The sequence below is a fragment of the Ammospiza nelsoni genome, chromosome 30 (genome assembly GCF_027579445.1).
Source record: "Ammospiza nelsoni isolate bAmmNel1 chromosome 30, bAmmNel1.pri, whole genome shotgun sequence".
Lineage (NCBI taxonomy): Eukaryota > Metazoa > Chordata > Aves > Passeriformes > Passerellidae > Ammospiza > Ammospiza nelsoni.
This window is the reverse complement of record NC_080662.1, coordinates 2494449-2517884: the sequence shown is the minus strand read 5'-3', so window position 1 is coordinate 2517884 and position 23436 is coordinate 2494449. Positions and strand designations below refer to the sequence as shown.

At 59.4% G+C, this 23436-nt stretch overlaps 2 protein-coding genes across 2 annotated transcripts in view; one reads left to right on the top strand and one right to left on the bottom strand.

Annotated features, from left to right (window-relative positions):
• ADGRA2 (adhesion G protein-coupled receptor A2) overlaps positions 1 to 18081 on the top strand; it is a 26468-nt gene extending 8387 nt beyond the window's left edge. The window contains exons 2-19 of the mRNA XM_059490656.1: positions 1642 to 1713; positions 7364 to 7435; positions 7520 to 7591; positions 7736 to 7807; positions 8834 to 8997; positions 9065 to 9278; positions 10109 to 10273; positions 11153 to 11354; positions 11433 to 11582; positions 11713 to 11874; positions 11970 to 12185; positions 12973 to 13174; positions 13406 to 13614; positions 13732 to 13859; positions 14229 to 14352; positions 14442 to 14587; positions 14913 to 15002; positions 15330 to 18081. Of these exons, the coding sequence (XP_059346639.1) occupies positions 1642 to 1713; positions 7364 to 7435; positions 7520 to 7591; positions 7736 to 7807; positions 8834 to 8997; positions 9065 to 9278; positions 10109 to 10273; positions 11153 to 11354; positions 11433 to 11582; positions 11713 to 11874; positions 11970 to 12185; positions 12973 to 13174; positions 13406 to 13614; positions 13732 to 13859; positions 14229 to 14352; positions 14442 to 14587; positions 14913 to 15002; positions 15330 to 16512 (3643 nt within the window). The 3' untranslated portion in view covers positions 16513 to 18081. The remainder of the gene's footprint in view (positions 1 to 1641; positions 1714 to 7363; positions 7436 to 7519; positions 7592 to 7735; positions 7808 to 8833; positions 8998 to 9064; positions 9279 to 10108; positions 10274 to 11152; positions 11355 to 11432; positions 11583 to 11712; positions 11875 to 11969; positions 12186 to 12972; positions 13175 to 13405; positions 13615 to 13731; positions 13860 to 14228; positions 14353 to 14441; positions 14588 to 14912; positions 15003 to 15329) is intronic.
• BRF2 (BRF2 RNA polymerase III transcription initiation factor subunit) lies at positions 18063 to 23436 on the bottom strand. Its single transcript, XM_059490657.1, has 4 exons — positions 23281 to 23436; positions 22697 to 22756; positions 21391 to 21712; positions 18063 to 19799 (listed from the first exon to the last, which is right to left on the bottom strand). The coding sequence occupies exons 1-4, from the start codon at positions 23432 to 23434 to the stop codon at positions 18365 to 18367; spliced, it is 1971 nt and encodes a 656-aa protein (XP_059346640.1). The 5' UTR covers positions 23435 to 23436; the 3' UTR covers positions 18063 to 18364.

The following is a 23436-nucleotide window of genomic DNA, read 5'->3' as shown; positions in this document are numbered from 1 at the left end:
CCGGCACGGCTCTGGCCGTGGCGTGTGGAAGCAATTTGCAGCCGCCGGGGCCGCCGGACGTTTCCGCTCCCCGCCGGCCGGTGCGGGGCCCCGCGGACGCGCCGGTGCCCGGCGGCGGCTCCTCATAATGAGCGCGGGATGCGGGGGCAGCGCTGCCGGACCCGGCCCTTCCCTCCCCTCCCTCCCGGTGCCGGTGCCGGTCCCGGCCCGAGCCCCGCGGGCAGCGCGGCCGGAGGGCCCGGGCGGAGCACACAGCGCCCATTGAGCCGGGCCCGCCCGTGTGCGAACAGCCCCGGGCCGCCCTCAATGAGCCCTTTCTGCAGCGGCTGCCCCGGCCAGGCCTCCAGGATGCCCTCCCGGCCCCCGCTCCCTCCGCCGGTGCCCGCACGGAGTTCCGCTGGTCCCCGAGCGCCGGCTCTGGCTCTGCTAATTGGGCTAATGAGCTTTAATGAGCTCCTGGCTGCATCTCCGCGGGCTGGTGCCCTCCGTCCATTCCCGTCACCCCGCAAGGGGCCCTCGGGAGGGCAAAGCTGTTTGTTTTGGGGTGAAATCTCAATGCTGGGAGGCTCCTGGGCGAGCCACAATGAGCAGCAGGAGCTGGGGGGCTCCTTGGTGCTGGGGTGGGGGTCACCTCCTGCCCCAGGAATTCCTGGCACCAAGGTGATGCCCCAAGAGGCAGCAGGGGGATCCCATGGCAGTCAGTCCGTGTGTCCATGGCAGTCATTCCGTGTGTCCATGGCAGTCCGTGTGTCCATGGCAGTCAGTCCGTGTGTCCATGGCAGTCCGTGTGTCCATGGCAGTCAGTCTGTGTGTCCGTGGCAGTCAGTCCGTGTGTTCATGGCAGTCTGTGTGTCCATGGCAGTCAGTCTGTGTGTCCATGGCAGTCAGTCTGTGTGTCCATGGCAGTCAGTCCGTGTGTCCATGGCAGTCTGTGTGTCCATGGCAGTCATTCCGTGTGTCCATGGCAGTCTGTGTGTCCATGGCAGTCAGTCCGTGTGTCCGTGGCAGTCAGTCCATGTCCATGGCAGTCAGTCCGTGTGTCCGTGGCAGTCAGTCTGTGTGTCCATGCCAGTCAGTCTGTGTGTCCATGGCAGTCAGTCCGTGTGTCCATGGCAGTCTGTGTGTCCATGGCAGTCAGTCCGTGTGTCCATGGCAGTCAGTCTGTGTGTCCATGGCAGTCAGTCTGTGTGTCCATGGCAGTCTGTCTGTGTGTCCATGGCAGTCAGTCTGTGTGTCCATGGCAGTCAGTCTGTGTGTCCATGGCAGTCTGTGTGTCCATGGCAGTCAGTCCGTGTGTCCATGGCAGTCTGTGTGTCCATGGCAGTCAGTCCGTGTGTCCATGGCAGTCTGTGTGTCCATGGCAGTCTGTCTGTGTGTCCGTGGCAGTCTGTCTGTCTGCTCCTTGCCAGTCAGTCCGTGTGTCCGTGGCATGAGGAGCACACAGAGCATCCCAGCCCAGCTCCTGCATCCCCACTGCATTCCCTGGTCCCACCTGGCCATGCAGGGGACACCTCCGTGGCCACCACAGTGGCACAGCCATGGGTGTCTGTCTGTCCTCGCTCCTGCCAGCCCCTGGGCACTGCTGGGGGCTGTGGCAGGTGAGGTGACAGCGCTGCCCCTCTCCCTCTGCTCTTCCCACAGGCTGCTGGGCAACAACAAGATCACGATGCTGGAGAACGGCTCCTTCTTCGGCCTGCGGGCTCTGGAGAAGCTGTGAGTGGGGCTGGGGGGCACCGGGGGGGCTTCCAGGGTGGGTGGGAGCGCCCTCACTCACATTCTGCCCCCGATGTGCTACAGCAGGAGCAGCCCTGCAGTGCAGAATTTGCCCCTGGCACCGCCGGGCGTGGCGGGGTATGAAAAGCGACATTGTCCCCCCGAACAAAGTCAACTTTCTTATCTCTCCATGAAAGGCATCTCTATGGAGGGAGCTGCGAGGAGGGGAGATTTATGGCCCCCAGATGGGTTTGATCTGTAGGTATGCAGGCGCAGGGACCGGCACTGAGGGCGTTTTGTTCCCCGCTGCCGTGGCCCTGAGAGGGTCTCACACATTCCTGAGCTCTGTGGGCTCTGTGGAAACCCCCACAGGAGAGGCAGCACCTTGGGGACACCATCCCACAGAGCAGATGCACGGAGCTCTGCACCCCCCTAAAGGTCTCCGTGTCCTGGGGGGGTCTCGGCTGCCCCAGAGAGGAGCAGGGCTCTGCACCCCCGAGAATCTGGGGTCCCCCTAAAGGTCTCTCCATGTCCTGGAGGGTCTCAGCTGCCCCAGGGAGGAGCAGGGCTCTGCACCCCCTGTGAGTCTGGGGTCCCCCTAAAGTTCTCCATGTCCTGGAGGGTCTCAGGTGCCCCAGGGAGGAGCAGGGCTCTGCACTCTCCTGAGTCTGGGGTGCCCCTAAAACTCTCCATGTCCTGGAGGGTCTCAGCTGCTCTGCACCCCCATGAGTCTGGGGTCCCCCTAAAGGTCTCTCCATATCCTGGAGGGTCTCAGCAGCCCCAGGCACTGCACCCTCATAGGACATGGGAAGGAGCTGCTGGGGGGGGATACCTGGGGAGGAGCAGGGTTGGGGTCCCCCTAAGGGTCTCCATGTCCTGGAGGGTCTCAGCTGCTCCAGGGAGGAGAGGGAGGAGCAGGGCTCTGCACCCCCATGAGTCTGGGGTGCCCCTAAGGGTCTCCATGTCCTGGAGGGTCTCAGCTGCCCCAGGGAGGAGCAGGGCTCTGCACTCTCCTGAGTCTGGGGTGCCCCTAAAACTCTCCATGTCCTGGAGGGTCTCAGCTGCTCTGCACCCCCATGAGTCTGGGGTCCCCCTAAGGGTCTCTCCATGTCCTGGAGGGTCTCAGCAGCCCCAGGCACTGCACCCTCATAGGACATGGGAAGGAGCAGCTGGGGGGGGATACCTGGGGAGGAGCAGGGTTGGGGTCCCCCTAAGGGTCTCCATGTCCTGGAGGGTCTCAGCTGCTCCAGGGAGGAGAGGGAGGAGCAGGGCTCTGCACCCCCATGAGTCTGGGGTGCCCCTAAGGGTCTCCATGTCCTGGAGGGTCTCAGCTGCCCCAGGGAGGAGCAGGGCTCTGCACTCTCCTGAGTCTGGGGTGCCCCTAAAACTCTCCATGTCCTGGAGGGTCTCAGCTGCTCTGCACCCCCATGAGTCTGGGGTCCCCCTAAGGGTCTCTCCATGTCCTGGAGGGTCTCAGCAGCCCCAGGCACTGCACCCTCATAGGACATGGGAAGGAGCAGCTGGGGGGGGATACCTGGGGAGGAGCAGGGTTGGGGTCCCCCTAAGGGTCTCCATGTCCTGGAGGGTCTCGGCTGCTCCAGGGAGGAGAGGGAGGAGCAGGGCTCTGCACCCCCATGAGTCTGGGGTGCCCCTAAGGGTCTCCATGTCCTGGAGGGTCTCAGCTGCCCCAGGGAGGAGCAGGGCTCCGCACTCTCCTGAGTCTGGGGTGCCCCTAAAACTCTCCATGTCCTGGAGGGTCTCAGCTGCTCTGCACCCCCATGAGTCTGGGGTCCCCCTAAGGGTCTCTCCATGTCCTGGGGGGTCTCAGCTGCTCCAGGGAGGAGCAGGGCTCTGCACCCCCATGAGCCCAGGGTCCCCCTAAGGCCTCCATGTCCTGGAGGGTCTCAGCTGCACCAACAAGAGTCCTCTTTCCACAAACTCCCATCCTACAAACCCCCAGGAATGAGCAGGGCTCTGCACCCCCTGTGAGTCTGGGGTCCCCCTAAAGGTTTCCATATCCTGGAGGGTCTCAGCAGCCCCAGGCACTGCACCCTCATAGGACATGGGAAGGAGCAGCTGGGGGGGGATACCTGGGGAGGAGCAGGGTTGGGGTCCCCCTAAGGGTCTCCATGTCCTGGAGGGTCTCAGCTGCCCCAGGGAGGAGCAGGGCTCTGCACCCCCTGTGAGTCTGGGGTCCCCCTAAAGTTCTCCATGTCCTGGAAGGTCTCAGCTGCCCCAGGCACTGCACCCTCATAGGACATGGGAAGGAGCAGCCAGGGGGGGACATCTGGGGAGGAACAGGGGTGGGGTCCCCCTAAGGGTCTCCATGTCCTGGAGGGTCTCAGCTGCCCCAGGGAGGAGAGGGAGGAGCAGGGCTCTGCACCCCCATGAGTCTGGGGTGCCCCTAAAGCTCTCCATGTCCTGGAGGGTCTCAGGTGCCCCAGGGAGGAGCAGGGCTCTGCACCCCCCGTGAGCCCAGGGTGCCCCTAAAGCTCTCCCTGTCCCGGCAGAGCAGCTGCCCCAGGTCACCCCCTGCCCACGCGGGGTCAGAGGGGCCCGGGCCGGGCGGGCAGCGCTCCCCCAGCCCCGCCGCGCCTGATTGCCCCCGACAGGAGCCATAATTGCTCTCATGGGGTCGCTTCGGGGCCGTGCCCCGTGGGGAGCCCGCGTTGGGGGCTGCAGCGCCCCTCGCCCCCCATCCTAAAGCTGGCAAGGTCTCTGCCCACCCTGGCACCCACCGTGGGGGCTTTGGGGTCGCAGCAGAGCGGGGAGAACCCCATTCCCTGCGTGTCAGGGGTGCCCCCACCCACCGCCTCCCCCCGGCTTGGCATCCGCGGTGATTTGTGGCGGCGTAATGAGATTAATGAGTCTGAGCGGGGACGGTATGCGGCGGCTCATTAGCAGAGAGAGCCCCGCTCGGGAACGGCCCCGGGAGCTGCCAGGGGGCTCGGTGGGTGACAGCGGGGACAAGGATGGGCTCCGTCCGTCCGTCCGTCCGTCTGTGCTGGGCTGCAGTGGGCGCACAGGGAGTTGTGGGCTCACTCCAGGCAGTGATTTCGGATGGTTTGGATCCTTGGGGACGGGGTCTCTGTGCCCTCGTGGTGATTGGTGGGGTCCCCTTGCAAGTGTGGGGTCCCCTTGCAAAAGTGACACTGAGCTGCTGCTGCTGGCTCTCCTGCCCCTGCCTGGGGGAGGAAGGGGCTCGGGACCGCAGGAAATGCAAAAGCAAACGCGCAGAGCAGGGAAAAGCGGAGCTTTATCGGAAATCAGCAGCAGCAGCCCCGGCCCGCGGGAGGAAGTGCCGGGGTGAGGAAGGGAGGAAGGCCAGCCTGGCTGCAAACCCTGGGGCCCAGCACGGTGCCCTGTGTGTCCCATCCCCGGCTGGGGGTCCTGCAGCCCCCAGACCCCCCAAACCCGAGCCAGGTTTGTCACTGGAGATGTGTTCTGGCTGGCAGGGTGTGCTGGGGGGGCTCTGGGGGTGGGAATCCCTGGGAAACCCAGCAGGACGGTGGCCAGGGGGTTTGCAGGACGGGGGTTTCTAGGATGGGGTTTGCAGGATGGAGTTTGCAGGGCAGGGTTTGTGGGACGGGGTTTGCAGGATGGGGGTTTGCGGGTGGGGGTTTGAAGGATGGGGTTTGTAGGACGGGGATTTGGGATTTACAGGATGGGGGTTTGCGGGACAGGGTTTGCAGGATGGGAATTGCAGGACGGGGTTTGTGTGATGGGGATTTTGCAGGATGGGGTTTGCAGGATGGGGGTTTGCAGGACGGGATTTGCAGGATGAGGTTTGCAGGATGGAGTTTGCAGGATGGGGATTTGCAGAAAGGGGGTTTGTGAGTTGGGGGTTTTCAGGATGGGGGTTTGCAGGATGGAGTTTGCAGGACGGGGTTTGTGAGTTGGGGGTTTGCAGGATGGGATTTGCAGGATGGGGTTTGCAGGATGGGGTTTGCAGGATGGGGATTTGCAGGAAGGGGGTTTGTGAGCTGGGGGTTTGCAGGATGGGAATTGCAGGATGGAGTTTGTAGGATGGGGTTTGCAGGATGGGGATTTGCAGGAAGGGGGTTTGTGAGCTGGGGGTTTGCAGGATGGGGATTGCAGGATGGGGTTTGCAGGATGGGAATTGCAGGATGGGATTCGCAGGATGGGGTTTGTGAGTTGGGGGTTTGCAGGATGGGGTTTGCAGGATGGGGTTTGCAGGATGGGGTTTGCAGGATGGGGATTGCAGGATGGGATTTGCAGGACGGGGTTTGTGGCAAGGACACTCCTGCTGGTGCAGGTGGCGGCGCAGGTGAGAGCGGAGCTGTTCCTTCAGCACCAGCGCTCACCTGTGCGCACCTGCCTGCCCAGGGCGGCTGTCTGTCTGTCCGGGAGCGGCCGCCGTGCTGGGCAGGGCTCTGGCTTCAGCCGAGAGGGCCGGGGTGACCCGGCTGCGTCTCCTCTGGCCGAGGGGCCCCTCTCGTGTCTCTGCCCCTCGCACCCCGGCTCCCCATCCCGGTTTGGGGCTGTGGCTCACGGGGTGTCCCCAGAGCTGCAGAGACCCAGCGAGGAGCAATAAATCAACACGGCTCCACACGGATCCCATTTCCTCTCCCGGACATCCCCGGTGCTCAGCAGAAGCTGCCGCGGGTCCCAGGGGGTGCCCAGAGCAGCCGATGCCACCAGTGCTGCCAGGCGAACCCCTGATTAGATGTGCGCCTGTAATCAGGCTAATTGCTCAAAGGAGCTGTCAGGGGCTGTGCTCTTATCGCGCACAGGGGAGATAAGCCGGCGGGAGGAAGCAATGTGGGGCTGGTGCCAGCAGCCAGTGCCAGCGTGCGGGGACACCCACAGGGCACCCATGGGCTGGCATCCCCCCGGGATGCCCCTTCCCTGCATCTCTTGGAGAGGTAACGAGAGAGAAATGGGATGGAAAACTGCTCAAAGGCCTCGCAGAGGGTGGGCAGCACCACGGAGTGTAGGAGCATCGGGGGTAGGATGGTTGGGATGGGTGGAGATGAGAGATCTCTGCAGCCAGAGTGTGGAATTTGGGGTTCATTGCAAAGGGCCTGGGTGCAGGGCCCTGCTGGGAGCTGCCAGGCACAGCTCAGAGCAGGCCTGAGAGAGGAGAGGGGTAGGGAGGGTGAGAGGGTAAGAGAGTGAATTTCCCCCTTACAATACAATAAATCTTCTGTGTTGAATATTCTCATTCTCACTAACCAATGCAGTACAAGATACAAATCCTACAGCATTTCCATACAGCCTATAAGAATCATTACATTACCATCCTGTGTTACATTTTAAACCCTAAAAACTCCTCTTTAGGCCCTTCTGCCAAGCTGTAGGGTCTGCTCTGAGCCTTGGAGCTGTCTGCAAGCAGAGGGTGTTGTTCCATCCAAAGGGGATCACCTTCAGCCAGCCACACCATTGTTTTCCAGTTGTTCAGTAACTGAGGGATCTCAAAGCTTGCTTTCATTTCAATCTCACTTATAGTTTCCATAGTCTCAAAATCTTTTGCCAGGCAATCATATTGATAAGGCTTTCCTGTTTCATCTTCTCCAACGATGGAGGGGATGGGGTGGGGGTGGCACGGGTGTGCTCATGCTCTCAGAGCTGTGTCTCCTGGAGATGGGGCTCCCCAAAACACCCCCAGAACTGTGCCTGTCTCCCCCAGGGACCTGAAGAACAACCTGATCAGCACGGTGCAGCCAGGCGCCTTCCTCGGCCTCCCCGAGCTGAAGCGGCTGTAAGTGCTGGGGCTGGCCCTGGGGACAACAGCGGGGACAGTGGGGCATCCCCAGCCCTGATGGCCCCTCCGCTCTCCTGGCAGGGACCTCTCCAACAACCGCATCGGCTGCCTCAGTGCCAGCGTCTTCCAGGGCCTCCACAACCTCCTCCGGCTGTAAGTGGCTCCTTGGGACATCCTGGCCAGCCCTGTCACATCTCCTGAGAGCCAGGGGGTGTCCCTGGTGTCCCCACAGGTGTCCCCTCTCCCAGCAGCAGCCCCCTGGCCACCTCCATGCCATCTTTCTCTCCCATTTCACAGGAACATGTCTGGAAACATCTTCTCCAGCCTCCCGCCCGGTGTTTTTGACGAGCTCCCGTCGCTGAAAGTTGTGTGAGTTGGTGCCCTGGGATTTCAGTGCCTGGGGAGAGGGGGTCCCTGCTGAGGGTCTCAGAGCCAGTGGTTGCCCTACCCTGCAGTGCCACCATCCCCTTGCTTCACCACCGTCCCCTTGCTTGCCACCTTGCCAAGGGTCTCAGGCCCTGCAGTGCCACCATCCCTTGCAAGGACTGTGCCACCCTGCCGAGGCTCTCAGGGCCCATGGGTGCCCCAGCCCTGCAGTGACAGCATCCCCTTGCTTTGCCACCATCCCCTTGCTCTTCACCCTGCCGAGGGTCTCAGGCCCTGCAGTGCCACCATCCCTTGCAGGAACTGTGCCACCCTGCCGAGGGTCTCAGTGACACCATCCCTTGCAGGGGCTTTGCCACCTTACCAAGGGTCTCAGGGCTGGCAGATGTCCCATGGTTACCCCTGCCCTGCAGTGACACCATCCCCTTGCTTGCCACCCTGCCAAGGGTCTCAGGCCCTGCAGTGACACCATCCTGGGTGGGTGGGTCCCCCAGCCCTGCAGTGCCACCATCCCTTGCAGGGACTTTGTCACCTTGCCGGGGGTCTCAGTGCCAGTGGTTGACCTGCCCTGCAGTGACACCATCTCCTTGCTTTGCCACCCTGCAGTGCCACCATCCCTTGCAGGGACTTTGCCACCCTGCCAAGGGTCTCAGTGCCACCATCCCTTGCAGGGACTTTGCCACCTTGCCAAGGGTCTCAGGGCTGGTGATTGCCCCTGCCCTGCGGTGACACCATGCCTTGTAGGGACTTTGTCACCTTGCCAAGGGTCTCAGGGCCCATGGGTGCCCCAGCCCTACAATGACAGCATCCCCTTGCTTTGCCACCCTCCTGAGGGTCTCAGGCCTTGCAGTGACACCACCCCTTGCAGGGACGGTGCCACCCTGCCGAGTGTGTCAGGCCCCGCAGTGCCACCATCCTGGGTGGGTGGGTCCCCCAGCCCTGCGGTGCCACCATCCCTCGCATGGACTTTGCCACCCTGCCGAGGCTCTCAGTGCCACCATCCCCTTGCAGGGACTTCGCCACCGAGTACCTGACGTGCGACTGCAACCTGCGCTGGGTGCTGCGCTGGGCCCGCGAGCGGCCGGCGCAGCTGTCGGAGCGCACGGCGTGCGCCTTCCCCGGGCAGCTGCGCGGCGTGGCGCTGCGAGGGGCGCGGGACGGGCAGCTCCGCTGCGGTGAGCCGGGGCCGGGGCGGGGGCGGCGGCGGCGGCGGGGGCGCGGGCTCACCTGTGTCCCCCGCAGCGGGAGCCCCGGAGCTGCACACGCACCAGCTGATCCCGTCGCTGCGCCAGGTGGTGTTCCAGGGCGACCGGCTGCCCTTCCAGTGCACGGCCACCTACCTGGATAACAGCACGCAGATCCGCTGGTTCCACAACCGGCAGCCCGTGCGGGAGGATGAGCAGACGGGTGTCATCGTGGAGGAGAGTCTCATCCATGATTGCACCTTCATCACCAGGTCAGGGCTGGGGCCGGGATTGCCGCCGTTCCCTTGCTTTGGGATGGAGATGGAATTGGGATTGAGAGAGCGATGGTATGGGAATGGAGATGACCACAGGAGTCACGGGTGTGTGGGTACCTGTGGGAATCCACAAAATCTGAGGGTTTTGGGAAAGCTGCAGAAGGCAGGCCTCAGACACAGCAGAACTATGATTAGAGCTAAGCAGCAGCCATCAGACAGGTCAGCAGAAAAATTATTTAAAAGAATTATAGTAAATAATAATTATTTACTGTAGAAAAGCAAGGACAAATAAAACAGTAATCTGTATATTAACCCTTATCTAGAATAACTCTCTAAGCTACAGAAAAGTTTATCTAGCGAGATATTAGGAAGGTTGAAGCTTAATAATGGAGCTCTGTGCCTTGTGTTTTAAGGCTTACAAGCAGGTATTGTATTTGACATAAGCAAGCATTGTTTTAATCATGTGCGCTTATAGGGGTTGGATAGAACTACTGTCAATGTGCTTTTGCTTTGTGTGATGGGTCAAAAAACTCATAAAGTGAGTTGTAACATTAAGTTCTCGGTCTGCTGCCTGGGATGTGAGCTGCTGGCATCTTCCCATTGTCATAACCATGGAATGAGGCTGATGCTGGAAAATCAAACAGCTCAAGGCACGTTCCCAGCAGTCCTGTCCTGTTTGTGATTTGCACAGAGCCCCCAGCTGGGGTCAGGTACAGAGTGCTGTGGGTGGGCTGCAGAGGGTGGGCACCTTTGGTGCTCCATGGCCTGTGTCCCCCTGTCCCCAAGCCTGGGGGATCACCGTGCCAGCCCCTCTCCTGTGCCCGCAGCGAGCTCATCCTCTCCAACATCCACGTCTCCGCCAACGGCGAGTGGGAATGCGCCGTGTCCACCTCGCAGGGCAACGTCAGCAAGAAGGTGGAGATCGTGGTGCTGGAGACCTCTGCATCCTACTGCCCTGCCGAGAGGGTCACCAACAACCGCGGGGACTTCAGGTGAGGCCCTGGGTGGCACAGGTGTGGCGGCAGGGGGGACACACGGAGAGTGAGTGGTGCGTGCGGGGCCCCGCTGGCCGCAGGTGACCGCGCGTCTGGTAGCGATTAACGGGGCGGCTTTTGAAGGGCTTCCCGTGCCGGCGGCGCAGCCTGGCTCCAGCAGCAGAGGTGTTGGAATTTCTCTGGCACGAGACGAAAGGCTCCGGGCGGCCGCCGTAACCCCGGCGGGGCCCTTATGGAATATAAATTACTGGCACACGCAATGTGGATTAAATTAGCAGTGCCCCCCACTGCCCGCTGCTTCCCCTGTGCTGCCGGAGCCGAGCAAGATACCGGGATGGAGAGGGTGGGGGGGTTTGGGGGAGCACCACATCAGCATCCCCAGAGCCCAGGAGCGCTGAGGGTGCTGTGGTGTTGCTGTGTGATGTTAATGGCCTGTTTCAGTCATCCTGGTTCTTTCCCCAGGTGTGCCAATAACCTCTCCCTTGCACAAAACCGCGTGGTTGCTGTGTCTTTTAACCCCAGGGAGAGGGAAGGGTTTTAACCCCAGGGAGAGGGGAGGGAAGGGATAGGGATCCCACCAACCAGGTAAGGTAGGGGGAAGTCTCAGGGGACAAATGACACCCAGATGGCCCAATGTCCCCAGGGCTGAGAGGTATCTTTTGAACTTTGCCAATCACTCGACGCCCTTGCTGGAATGCCAGGATTGACAGACAGCTCTAAGCAAGGGAGGGGAAGGGAGAGGGTATTGGCACACCTGGGCAAAGAACCAGGATGACTGAAACAGGGTATTACATCACACTGGTGCACAGGGGCAGCACGGGGGGAGCAGGCTCGGGGCAGGGCTGCCCCGGGGTCACCGTGTGGTGCCCACTGCAGGTGGCCCCGCACCCTGGCGGGGATCACGGCCTTCCAGCCCTGCCTGCAGCACCCGTTCGCCGCGGGGCCGGCGGGCGCGGGCGCGGCGGGCGAGAAGCAGGCGTGGCGGCGCTGCGATCGCACCGGGCGCTGGGAGGACGGCGACTACTCCCACTGCCTCTACACCAACGACATCACCCGCGTGCTCTACACCTTCGTGCTGGTGAGTGGGGGGCCCGGGGGCTCGGCTGTGAGCCCCAGTGAGCCCCCAGTGACACACCGTGGCCGTGCCACCCTGCAGATGCCCATCAACGCCTCCAACGCCCTGACCCTGGCTCACCAGCTCCGTGTCTACACGGCCGAGGCAGCCAACTTCTCAGACATGGTTGATGTCCTCTACGTGGCCCAGATGATCGAGAAGTTTATTGGTTATGTGGATCAAATCAAGCAGGTAAGGAGCACTGCGGGTGTCCCCTGCCTGCCCCAGTGCAGCCTGGTGGTTTTGGGGCAGAAAAGCGTGAATTGGGGTGTTTCCTCGGGGGACGGCGGTAGCTCTTTGCAGAGCTGCTTGCTGTCCCCAGCTGACAGAAGTGATCGTGGAGATGGCCAGCAACATCATGCTGGTGGACGACCACATCCTGTGGATGTCCCAGAAGGAGGAGAAGGCCTGCACCAGCATCGTGCGCTCCCTGGAGAGGATCGCGGCGCACACGCTGGGCAGCAACTCCCAGCACATGGCAGTGGTGAGGGGGAGCACAGGGGGCTGGGTGGGGTCTCTGGCCATGCCAGGGGCTCTGTGCCCATGCCAGGGCTGATGATCTCTCCGTGGTGCTGGCAGAACTCTCGCAACATCGCCTTCGAGGCGTACGTGGTGAAGCCCGAGAGCTACGTGGGGCTGAGCTGCGTGGCCTTCCAGCGGTGGGATGGGACCCCCAGCCCCCCAGGACGGCCCCCCCAGGCCGAGCGGGGGGCAGAGCCCACCCCTGACCAGCAGCTCCGGCTGCGCTGCACCACGGGGCGCCCCAACATCTCCCTGAGCAGCTTCCACATCAAGGTACGGGAACGAAATTTTTGACAAAATTTTTTTTCTCAAATCATTAGACCGTATATCCCTACATTTTCCAAATCACTTGTCATCAATCACTTTCAATTAGCCTTCCTCTATATTTCTTAGTATCAAAAACAATAATCAACTGTCATCATCACTCCATAACCACCCCCAAACAGACATGTCCCTGAGCAGCTTCCACATCAAGGAATGGGCTTGGGGGGCTGGGGTTGGGGGCTGGGGTCGAGGGGATGGGCTTGGGGGCTTGGGGTCAGGGGCTGTGCTTGTAGGTACCCTCCCATCCCACATCACATCAATCCAAAACTCCTCCACACGAGAACATCTCCTCATAGCCCTCCACATAATCCCCATGATAGTTCTAATCCTTAAACCCAAACTAATCTCCGGCATCCCCATGTGCAAGTATAGTTTTAACCAAAACATTCGACCTTGACTCTAAAAATAGAAGTTAAACCCTTCTTACCTGCCGAGGAGAGGTAAAACCAGCGAGAACTGCTAACTCTTGTATCTCAGTATAAAACCTCAGTCTCCTCACTGATAGTGAGGAGGATAATAGTAATCAATGGTCAAAGGATAATAGTAATCCAATGGTCTTAGGAGCCACTCATCTTGGTGCAAATCCAAGTGAAAGCAATGGACCTCTCACTAGTCCTAAACCTCAGAAACACCCCCAGCACAATCATAAACACAGTTAAAGCTTCCTTTTTAATCGGGGGGGTCGAGGGACTGGGGTTGGGGGGCTCGGGGTTCTCACCAGTGCCTGCACCCACAGAACAGCATCGCCCTGGCCTCCATCCAGCTGCCGCCCACCCTGTTCTCCAGCCCCACCCCAGCCACACCCGGGGCCGACTGCAAGCTCCAGCTGCTGGTGTTCCGAAACGGGAAACTCTTCTGCAGCACCGGCAACTCCTCGCGCCTGGCCGACGATGGCAAACGCCGCAGCGTGGCCACGCCGGTCATCTACGCCGGGACCTGTAAGGGCGGCATGGTGGGGGGCTTGGGGTGCCCCGTGGGGCTCCTGGGGCATTGTGCTGGTGCTTGGGGTGCCCCGTGGAGCTCCCTGGAGCTTTGTGATGGTGCTGAGCCGTCCCTGGGGTCCTCATGGGGAGGTGGCAATGTGTGGGATGTCCCCTGTGCCCAGCCCCTCTGGGGTGCAGGTGGAGGGGTGTCACTTGTCCTGCTGAGCGGGTTTTCTGTGGCTGCAGATGGCTGTGGAGTGGGGAACCTGTCCGAGCCGGTGGCCGTGTCCCTGCGACACCCCGGGGAGGGCACGGACCCCGTGGCTGCCTACTGGAACTTCGAGGTGCTGGGGGGCATGGGGGGCTGGAGTGCTGAGGGGTGCCAGCTGGCTGCCCGTGAGCCCAACGTCACCTCCCTGCACTGCCGGCACCTCAGCAACGTGGCCGTGCTCATGGTAGGTGTGGGGACAGCACCAGGGGGAGGAGGGAGGTGGGGGGTGTGTGTGAGTGTGGGGGTGTCAGGGGCACAGGGCTGCTCTGTGGGGTCTGACGGGCTGTGCTGTGCTGTGCAGGAGCTCAGTGGCTTCCCCAGCGAGGCACAAGGAGCTGTGGAGGTGCTGCACCCGGCCATGTACACCTGCACGGCCGTGCTGCTGCTCTGCCTCTTCACCACCATCATCACCTACATCGTCCACCACGGGTGAGAGAGTGTTTGGTGCCTGTGCTGCTGCTCTGGGCGCTGGGCTGGGGGTCTCTGTGGGCAGCAGGAGAAGCTCCCCAGGTGCCCCAGCTCCCCAGGTGCTTCTCCCCAAGCCAGGAGAAGGTGTGTGGGCATGGCCATGCAGTGACATGGCCCTTTAGGACAGGGGTTCTCAGGACAGTGAGGGAGCACATTTTCAGAGAATGTGCTGCTCTGCAAGTGGCCCTGGGTCCTGCTCCTTTACCTGTGTGCATGCACCTACCTGTACATCCCCTGCAGGCTGCTGGTGCCTCCCCCAGGTGCAGCATTTATGGCTCGCTCAGGACAGGTAGGATCTCACAGGTGCCCTCCGTGCTCTCGCTCTTGCAGCACCATCCTCATCCCGCGGAAGAGCTGGCACATGCTGCTGAACCTGTGCTTCCACATCGCCATGACGGCCGCCGTCTTCGCGGGAGGCATCACCCTCACCGGCTACCGGGCCGTGTGCCAGGCCGTGGGTACCGGGTAGCGCCCAGCCCTGCGTGGGCACCGGGCACCGGAGCGCTGCGGCATCCCCGCGCCAACCGCCGCCTCCTCCCGCAGGTCGGCATCATCTTGCACTACTCGTCGCTCTCCACGCTGCTCTGGATGGCGGTGAAAGCGCGAGTGCTCTACAAGGAGCTGAGCTGGAAGGCGCCGCAGCAGCCGGACAGGGACGCGTCCCAGGCAGCCCCCAGACCCATGCTGCGGTATGGACTCCCTGCCCCCACCTGCAGCAACCCTCTCCACCTCCATCCTATTCCCTCTTCTATCCAACGACCTCAAAAATACCCCCAGCACAATCAAAACTTCCTTCTTAATCAGCCTAATCCCAATAACAAATTACATCCACTCCAGAACAGAAAGCCTCACCTCCTTATGGGAATGAAAGTTCATCATCAACTTCAAAATAAGTTTATCAATAAAGTCCCCATCAGGCCCTCAGAGGCTCAAGGGGCTGGGGTGGGATTTGCTGCCCTGGATGAGACCATCCCAAGCTCTCCAGGTGTGCAGTGACATTTCCCGTCCCTGCAGGTTCTACCTGATCGCCGGCGGGATCCCCCTCATCATCTGTGGGATCACAGCAGCTGTCAACATCCAAAACTACCACGACAACAACCCCTAGTAAGTGTCCCTGCTCAACCCTTCCTCCCTCCCAAGTGGGTGGCCTCCCTCCGCTGGGGCAGGGAACTGGTGGCACTGGGAATCTGGCATCGAGACCATCTGGTATTAGCAGACATCTTTCAGGTGTGAGCTGAATGCTTCTGTTTAAGCTACATCTTGGTAGCCTAAGTGCACCTTGCAGTACACTTGCCTTGTTACGACTTACCTTGTTACGACTTACCTCATCTTTGGCTGGATAGCTCGTGAGCTTATGAGAGCCCTGCCATGAGGGCAGAGGTGCCCTCTGAGCAGCTCCAGGCCGCTCAGAGCCCCTCTCCTCCCACACAGCTGCTGGCTGGTGTGGCGGCCCAGCCTGGGAGCCTTCTACGTCCCCGTGGCATTCATCCTGCTCGTCACCTGGATTTATTTCCTCTGTGCCGGGCTCAGCCTCCAGTGCCGCCCCTCGCACCAGAAGGACCTCCCGGAGCCTCTGGAGCCCCCGCCGCGATTGGGAGCCGCCGGTGACCTCCTGACAGACTCTGGCTCCATCTCGGTGACGCTGAACTCGGGGCCTCCCTGCCCTGAGGGGGACGGTGTGTACTCCCTGCGGGTGCAGTTCTGGGCTCTGGTGGCCACCCACGCCCTGTACGTGGCCCTGTGGACGTTCGGCGCCATGGCCGTGTCCCAGCGCTGGTACCTGAGCATCGTCTTCAGCTGCCTCTACAGCGTCACCGCCGTGGCGCTGGGGCTCTTCATCTTCATCCATCACTGCTTGCGCCGCCGGGACGTGCTCAGCTCCTGGTTCTCGTGCTGCCCCTCGTACCGCAACGCGCTGCCCATGCAGGCCTACGTGCACCCCGGGCTGGGGCCGGAGGATGGCTCGCAAGTCTTCATCGGCTGCGAGCCGGAGGCCGCTCGCTCCGGAGCCTCCTCATCCTCCTCACCCAGCAGCGCTGGCTCTGCTGGAGGCCGCTGCAAGCTCACCAACCTGCAGGTAGCCCAGAGCCAGGCGGAATCGCGGCCGCCGCCCTGCCCGGAGCCGGACACTGCCGATGGGAAGCCCGTCAGGCCCAGCAGCAACGTGCACGGCCGCAGGAGCCACCGGGGCAGGACGAAGCCGTGCCGCGACGGGAAGCATCACCGCTTGAAAATGCTGCGGGGCCCCTCGGAGCACCCGTCCAGCGAGAGCGGCAGCCTCCACAACAGCCACTCCGAGAGCTACCCCAGCGGCAGGACCAGCCCGGCCAGGATGGGGATGCCGCAGGACGGGGATGCGCTGCCCAGCCCCTCGGAGGGCAGCGATGGAGGGAGGAGGATGGCCGACATCGGCGAGGCTCGCCGGAGGAGCGGCAGCCGGGACAACCTGCGGCCGGGTGGAGCTGAGAGGGAGGCGAAGCGGCGCTCGTACCCCCTCAACGTGGGCAGCCACAACGGCGGCCTCAAGGGCAGCAAGTACGACATCAACCTGGCCAGCGCTGACAGCGTGGCCGGCATGAAGACCGGCCTGTGGAAGAGCGAAACCACCGTGTGAAGGTGGGGAAGGACGGACGGACGGCGTTTTCCCGTTTTCCTCGTGCACTAGCAGGGATGGGCGGCACAGCCGGGGGGCACAGCACGACCCCGGGCCCACCCATCGCCCCGAGCTTTTCCAGCAGCGGTGCAGGAATTGCAGCCGTGCTTTAATCGCTCCTGCATGTCACTTGAGATTGATCCTAAAATGCTATTTTATATTCTACAGAGGAAATGTCTATTTTTCAAAGCTATATTATTGAATGTATATATGTATAGACAGAGCCGTAGGTGACGCCAGGGCCCCGCTCCCGGCCCCGGGTGCCACGACTGCAATATTCCCGCCGAGGGACCACTCCAAGTGCCCTTCACGTGCAGGCACACAGCCCCAGGATGAGCACACTGCTTCTGGAGAGCAGCTGCCGCCTCTGGAACGTTCCTGCTGTGCCAGCCCTGGGGGCTGCGCCGTGCCAAAGCCATATTGCAAAGCCAAGCACAAGGTAAGAGGAGCCTCAGCTCCAAGGTGAGGTGATTGTCTGCACTGCTTTAATGCCAGACACTAAAATAAGGGCCTGGAAAGGCTCCAGACACTAAAACCACAGCCAGAAAATGCTCCCAAGTCCTCAGAGGCTCAAGCCATGCAGTGGGGTGGGCTGGCAGACCTGTGCTGCTGCCAGGACTGACCCTCTGTGCCAAAGCACCAAAGAACCAAGAGGTGGGAGAGGCCCAGAGCAGCTCTGTGTCCTTAATCCAGGCTTCAAGCTCAGAAAATACCTAGGCTTGCTCTTAGGAAGGCAGAGGCCGTTCTGGGGAGCAGGGAGCATTCCTGGGCCGTTCTGGGGGAGCAGGGAGCATTCCTGGGAACACAAGAGAACAATGCCAAGGAACTGGGGACCTTCCTCGGACGGTCAAAGGGCTGGAACCTGGAGAAGCACTTATTGTTCCCATTGGAAAACAAATTTCCCTTTTTTCCCAGCACACAGGTAAACCAGCCAGGCTGCAGAGGAGGAAGGTGGGAGCCTGGTGCCTCCCCTGCCCTTTCCAGCCTCCCCTGCCTCAGTTTCCCCCACCTGCAAATGAGTTTAATGACATAGCTACCTCTGAGGGGTCGTGGGGCTGGCAGGGCCACTAGCCAGGGGAGGAAAAAAGCACTTAGTGGGGATAGGTCCCACCTGGGAACCACTCACCTCACAGGGCTGGGGCACCCCTGAGCCTAACCTGCCACTCCCTGCCTGCCTCGGCTTCTCTGCCCAGTTAAAAGTTTAAATATTTCATTGTCCCTGGGATTTAACACAGTTTAAACCCTTCCTGCAGCTCCTGCAGCCTCTCCCCAGCCTGGCTGATGCCCCGTGGTTCTATTGCTTGCTGCATTGTGACAGTATTAGAGAAAAAGCTTTGTATTCTTAATTACACTTTGTGTGTTTACAAGCCAATGACATATCAACAGAGCTTCCTGCAATATCCGGGGGGAGGGGAGGGAAATATGCCAAAGAAATGTCTTTAAAGGGGTCTTTTTTGCATTTTTATATGAATAGAATGTTTCTAGCAGATATGTTTTGTTTAATATATTAAAGATATGCCAATCTGCCAAGATCTACTGTGTGATTTCTCTCAGACTTTGTGTTCAAATGCAGTGTTTGACCTTCACAAAGACTTTCTGCTGAAGAATGAGAAATCCAAGATGAGGCTGCCCTGGAAAACCTGGCACCTTTTGTGCTTTTATTTACTTACAACAGAAATGTAAAATAACCTGAAGCAGTCACTCCATAAAATGCCCCATTCCCTGGGCAACTGTCCCAGCAGCACAATTGCTCTGTCCCTGGTGGACTTCACATTTCTGGTCCCCAAATTGTCCCTCTGGGCCAGGGACACCTTCAGGACCAGGCCTTGGCCCTCCTGAAGGCTCTGATCTCCTCGGGGCTCCTCAGGTACTGCTCGATCTCGCTGTCTGAGATGGGCTCATCGCCCGTCACGGCCGCGCCCGCAGCGCTCGGAGCCGCCGCCCGCAGCCTCTTCCTGGGGTGGAGGAGGCAGGGGGGCAGCAGGGGCCTCAGGGTGCCCCTCTGCTGCTGCTGCCCTGCCCAGGGACTGCCCTGCTGCTGTGGCACTGCAGGAGAGCTGGGGGGAGCCTGGGCTGGGGAGTTGTTACTCACAGAGTCCTTATCCAGGGAGCCTGGGCCCACAGAGCCCTGGGCTGGGCAGCCCTGGTTGGGGGAATTCTTATTCACAGAGTCCTTCTCCAGGGAGCCCTGGCTCACAGAGCCCTGGCTGGGGGAGTCCTTATCCAGGGAGCCATTATCCAGAGAGCCATTATTCAGGGAGCCCAGGCTCACAGAATCCTGGCACCGCTGGCTCAAAGAACCCTGGCTCACAGAGCCCTGGCCTGGGGAGTCCTTATTCACAGAGTCCTTATCCTGACAGCCCTGGTTCAGAGAGCCCTGGCACTCCTGGTTCACAGAGCCCTGGCACCCCTGGCTCACAGAGCCCTGGCACTCCTGGCTCTCAGAGCCCTGGCACTCCTGGCTCTCAGAGCCCTGGCACCCCTGGCTCACAGAGCCCTGGTTCACAGAGCCCTGGCACCCCTGGCTCTCAGAGCCCTGGCACCCCTGGCTCTCAGAGCCCTTGTTCACAGAGCCCTGGCACTCCTGGCTCTCAGAGCCCTGGCTCTCAGAGCCCTGGCACTCCTGGCTCTCAAAGCCCTGGCTCACAGAGCTCTGGCACTCCTGGCTCTCAGAGCCCTGGCTCACAGAGCTCTGGCACTCCTGGCTCACAGAGCTCTGGCACTCCTGGCTCTCAGAGCCCTGGCTCACAGAGCTCTGGCACCCCTGGCTCTCAGAGCCCTGGCACTCCTGGCTCTCAGAGCCCATGCCCAGGCCCGTGCCCTGCTGCTCCAGCCCGTCCTGCTGGCTGAAGGCACGTTTCAGCAGGAGCAGCCGGTGCTGCAGCAGGTCCCCGATGTGCTTCACCACCGTCTTCTTGTCCAGGCGGAAGCCGCGCAGCCAGGAGAGCCGGGAGGCCATCGCCAGCAGGATCTCCAGCAGCTCCTTCAGCCTCAGCTGGGCTGGAGGGGGCAGCTCCACCCCTGCCAGGCGGCAGAACCGTGCCAGGGGGCACGAGAGGCGCGGGCCGGGCCGCAGGGACTGCCAGGCCAGGAACGCCGCGGCCGTGACCACGGGCACCGGGTGCCGCCCGGTCACCAGCCACGTGGCGCTGGCCAGCTCCACAATGGCCATGGTCCGGGCCACCAGCTGCTCCTTGTCCTCCAGGAAGGGCCCAGGGATGTTGGCATTGGGCTGGACCAGCCGGAAGCTGCAGGGGAAAGAGCCACGGTCAGGGGGAGCATCGGGGACAAACACATCTGTCATTGTCACATTTTAGGGAAAAATCCCTGGGAAGCTGGAAAAGTCTGTCCTGGGAAGCTGAAAAGCCTCAAAGAAAATAATTATCTGCTGCTGTGGAATGCAACAGGTGCATCTTTGATTGGTTGTTTCTAATTAATGGCCCATCACAGTCCAGCTGTCTCGGACTCTCTGAGAGTCACAAGATTTTATTATCATTCTTTCCTTTCCTTTCAAGCCTTCTGATGAAATCTTTTCTTCTATCCTTTTAGTATATCATTTTCTTTTAATATAATATTTAACATAAAAGAATAAATCAGCCTTCTGAAACATGGAGTCAAGATTCTCATCTCTTCCCTCATCCTGGGACCCCTGCAAATACCACGACAAATCCCTTTGCCAGGATTTCTCTCCTGGGAAGCTGAGAAGCCTCAGAGAAAAAGGAAAACAATATTATTTAATTTCTTTCTCCTGTGTTTTGCTGCTTTGGAATATGGTTGGAGATTGTTTCATTGGTTTCATGTGAATTGTTTTTACTTATTGGTCAGTGACGGCCAAGCTGTGTTGGATTCTGAGGAGAGTCAGGAGTTTTCATTATTATCTTTTTAGCCTTCTGTCTGTATCCTTTCTGTATTCTTTAGTATAGTTTAGTATAGCAGAATAGAACAGAACAGAACAGAATAGAATAGAATAGAATAGAATAGAATAGAATAGAATAGAATAGAATAGAATAGAATAATAAATCAGCCTTCTAAGAACATGGAGTCAGATTCATCATTCCTCACTTCATCTGGGAACCCCAAAAATCCAAGACACACCCTGCTCCTGCCATGGCTGCTGTTTGAGGACACCAGGAGGAGTTTCTTTATGGAAAAGGTTCCCAGGCACTGGAATTGCTGCCAGGGAGGGGGTGGTGTCCCCATCCCTGGAGGTGGCACTCAGTGCTCAGGGCTGGGTGGCAATTTGGGCATCGGGCACAGGTTGGCCTCAGAGATCTTTTCCAACCTCAGAGATCTGGGATTCCCTGATCCATGGTGCCTCCATGAGCACCTCTGTGAGGAGAATGGAGCAGGATGAGAATCACAGCCTGTGACGGTGGTCACAGGGCTTCTTGGATGAGGGAAGAGATGAGGATCCGACTCCATGTTTCAGAAGGCTTGAGTTATTATTTTATGATATATATTATACTAAAACTATACTAAAAAGAATAGAAGGAAAGGTTTCATCTCATAAGGCTGGCTAAGCTAAGAATAGAAAAGAAGAGTAAAGAATGATAACAAAGGCAGCTGCCTCAGACTCTCTGATTGGCCATTAATTAGAAACAACCCCATGAGACCAATCCCAGATGCACCTGTTGCATCCCACAGCAGCAGATAATCAATGTTTGCATTCTGTCCCTGAGGCCTCCCAGCTTCTCAGGAGGAAAAAATCTTAAGGAAAGATTTTTAATGAAAAGATGTCTGCGACAACAGCCCAGCTGTGACAAGGGAGGGACAAACGCCAGCCCAGCCCAAGCTGTGTCACACCCCATCCCCTCCACCCACCAAAGGCTGCTCCCTCACCTGCTCAGGTGTGTTGTCACCAGGTCTGCCAGGCTCAGGGCGGGCACAGAGAGCCCCAGCTCCCTCTGCAGGCTCAGGAAGATGCTGGCAAAGAGCTCCTGCTTGGCGTAGAGCAGGGAGCACACGGTGCCCATGGTCAGCGGCCAGCGGCGCTGCCGGCACGTCACCAGCACGCAGCACCCCCCCAGCAGCTCCTTCTTCTCCAGGCTGACCAGGTGGAAGGCAGGCAGCTCCAGAGCCCTCTGGAAGTAGGACACAGCCGTTTCCTCAAAGGCTGCTGGCAGCTTGAGCACCTTGCAGAGGTCCTGCACCCGCCGGATGCCTGTGGGGGAAAAGGAATTTCAATTTCTGCTCAGAACCGTTTGGAGCAGTGTGAGTTGCTGCTGGCATAGTCCAGGGTAAGGAGGCAAAAAGGATTTTTGCATAATATCCACAGATGTTTCATCAGTGGATATTATGCAAATAATACCCACGGTGAGATGTTCAGGTGAGATGTTCAGGTCCCAGCAACCACACACGGAGAAAGCACAGAAAAAGCACCCACGGAGAAAGCACCCACACAGAGAGAAAGCAACCACACACACAGGGAAAGCACCCACACACACACAGAAACCACAGAAAAAGCACCCACACACACAGAAATAGCACCTACACACACACACAGAAACCACAGAAAAAGCACCCACACACACACAGAAAAAGTATCCACACAGAGGAAGCACCCCCACACAGACAAAGCACCCTGCAGCTTTCACCCTACAGGGCCCTGGGGGCTGTCCCTGCTCTCACAAAGGTGAGGGCTCATCAGGGAATAGGGGAGGAGTGGCTCAGAAACATAGGAACAGATGTAGGAACAGGGGAAGGAGCCAATGGGGTCTAACAGCTTTTTGAGGGAAGCTTCTTGTGTCTCCCAAAACCAGGGAATGCCCCCACAGGATCTCCACAATTCCCTGCTTTTATATTAAGGCTTTTTTTATTATTAAGGCTTTTTCGTATTAAAACTTTTTTTATACTAAAGCTTTTTTATATTAAAGTTTTTTTTTATATTAAAGCTTTTTTATATTAAAGCTTTTTTATATTAAAGCTTTTCTTTTATTATTAAAGCTTCTCTGGAGGATCAACTGAATCAACACAAAACGATGACAAAAACAAGCAGCACTCACCCAGCCCTGCACACACTGAAGTCCCTCTCAGTCCCTCAAGGCAGGCACCAAGGGCACTCCCCTGGATCAGTTCCAGGGGTTTTTGGCATTTTTCACTGTCAGAATGAGGTGAAACAAGCTGGAGGACGGGGAGTTTCTCTTACCTCGCTGCAGGCAGCGGCTCAGCTGCTCCTTCTGCCCGGTGCTCTGGGAATAGGCGACCTCTGGAAAACAGGGAGGGGAAATCTGTCAGTCCTGCAGGGAATGCAGGGACACAGAGTGTCTGTCAGTCCTGCAGGGACGCAGACATTTGGTTTTGGGGCCAGCAGGTGCCCACAGAACCGAACTGCAGCAATCAGAGCTGTTTGAGGGCCCTGAAAACAGGTAAAAGTGAGATCGTGGATCTCCAGACAGAGCCAGCAACAACCTCAGGGCTGCTCTGCTGCACTTCCAGCTTTTCTAAGAGATTCCAGTGAGATTTTAATAATCCCTTTTAACGATAAGAGATTCATTAAATTTAAATTTTAAAATTTCAATTTAATTAAATGTAAAGCTCATCACCGGCTCCAAGCCAAACCTGGCCGGGAATTGCTGCGGGTGGGCTGGAAACCCCCGCTGGTGTTTGGGGGGATGGAGAGAGGGGTCTGCCCGGTCTGACCCGACAGTGCCCGGTACAGACACAGCTCGGAGCGCTTCGCTGCTCGGGCCGGCTCGGTCCTGCCCCCCCGCCCCGGTTCCGGTAGCGCACCCCTCAGATGCTCCTCGTCGGTGTAGGTGGTGGTGAGGAGCCCCTCGGACAGGACGCAGCCGCAGGCGGCACACACCAGCTGCTGCTGCGCGTAGTGCGCGTCCTCCACCAGCGAGCCCGAGCCGCACTCGGGGCACCGGCCCCGCGCCGCCATCG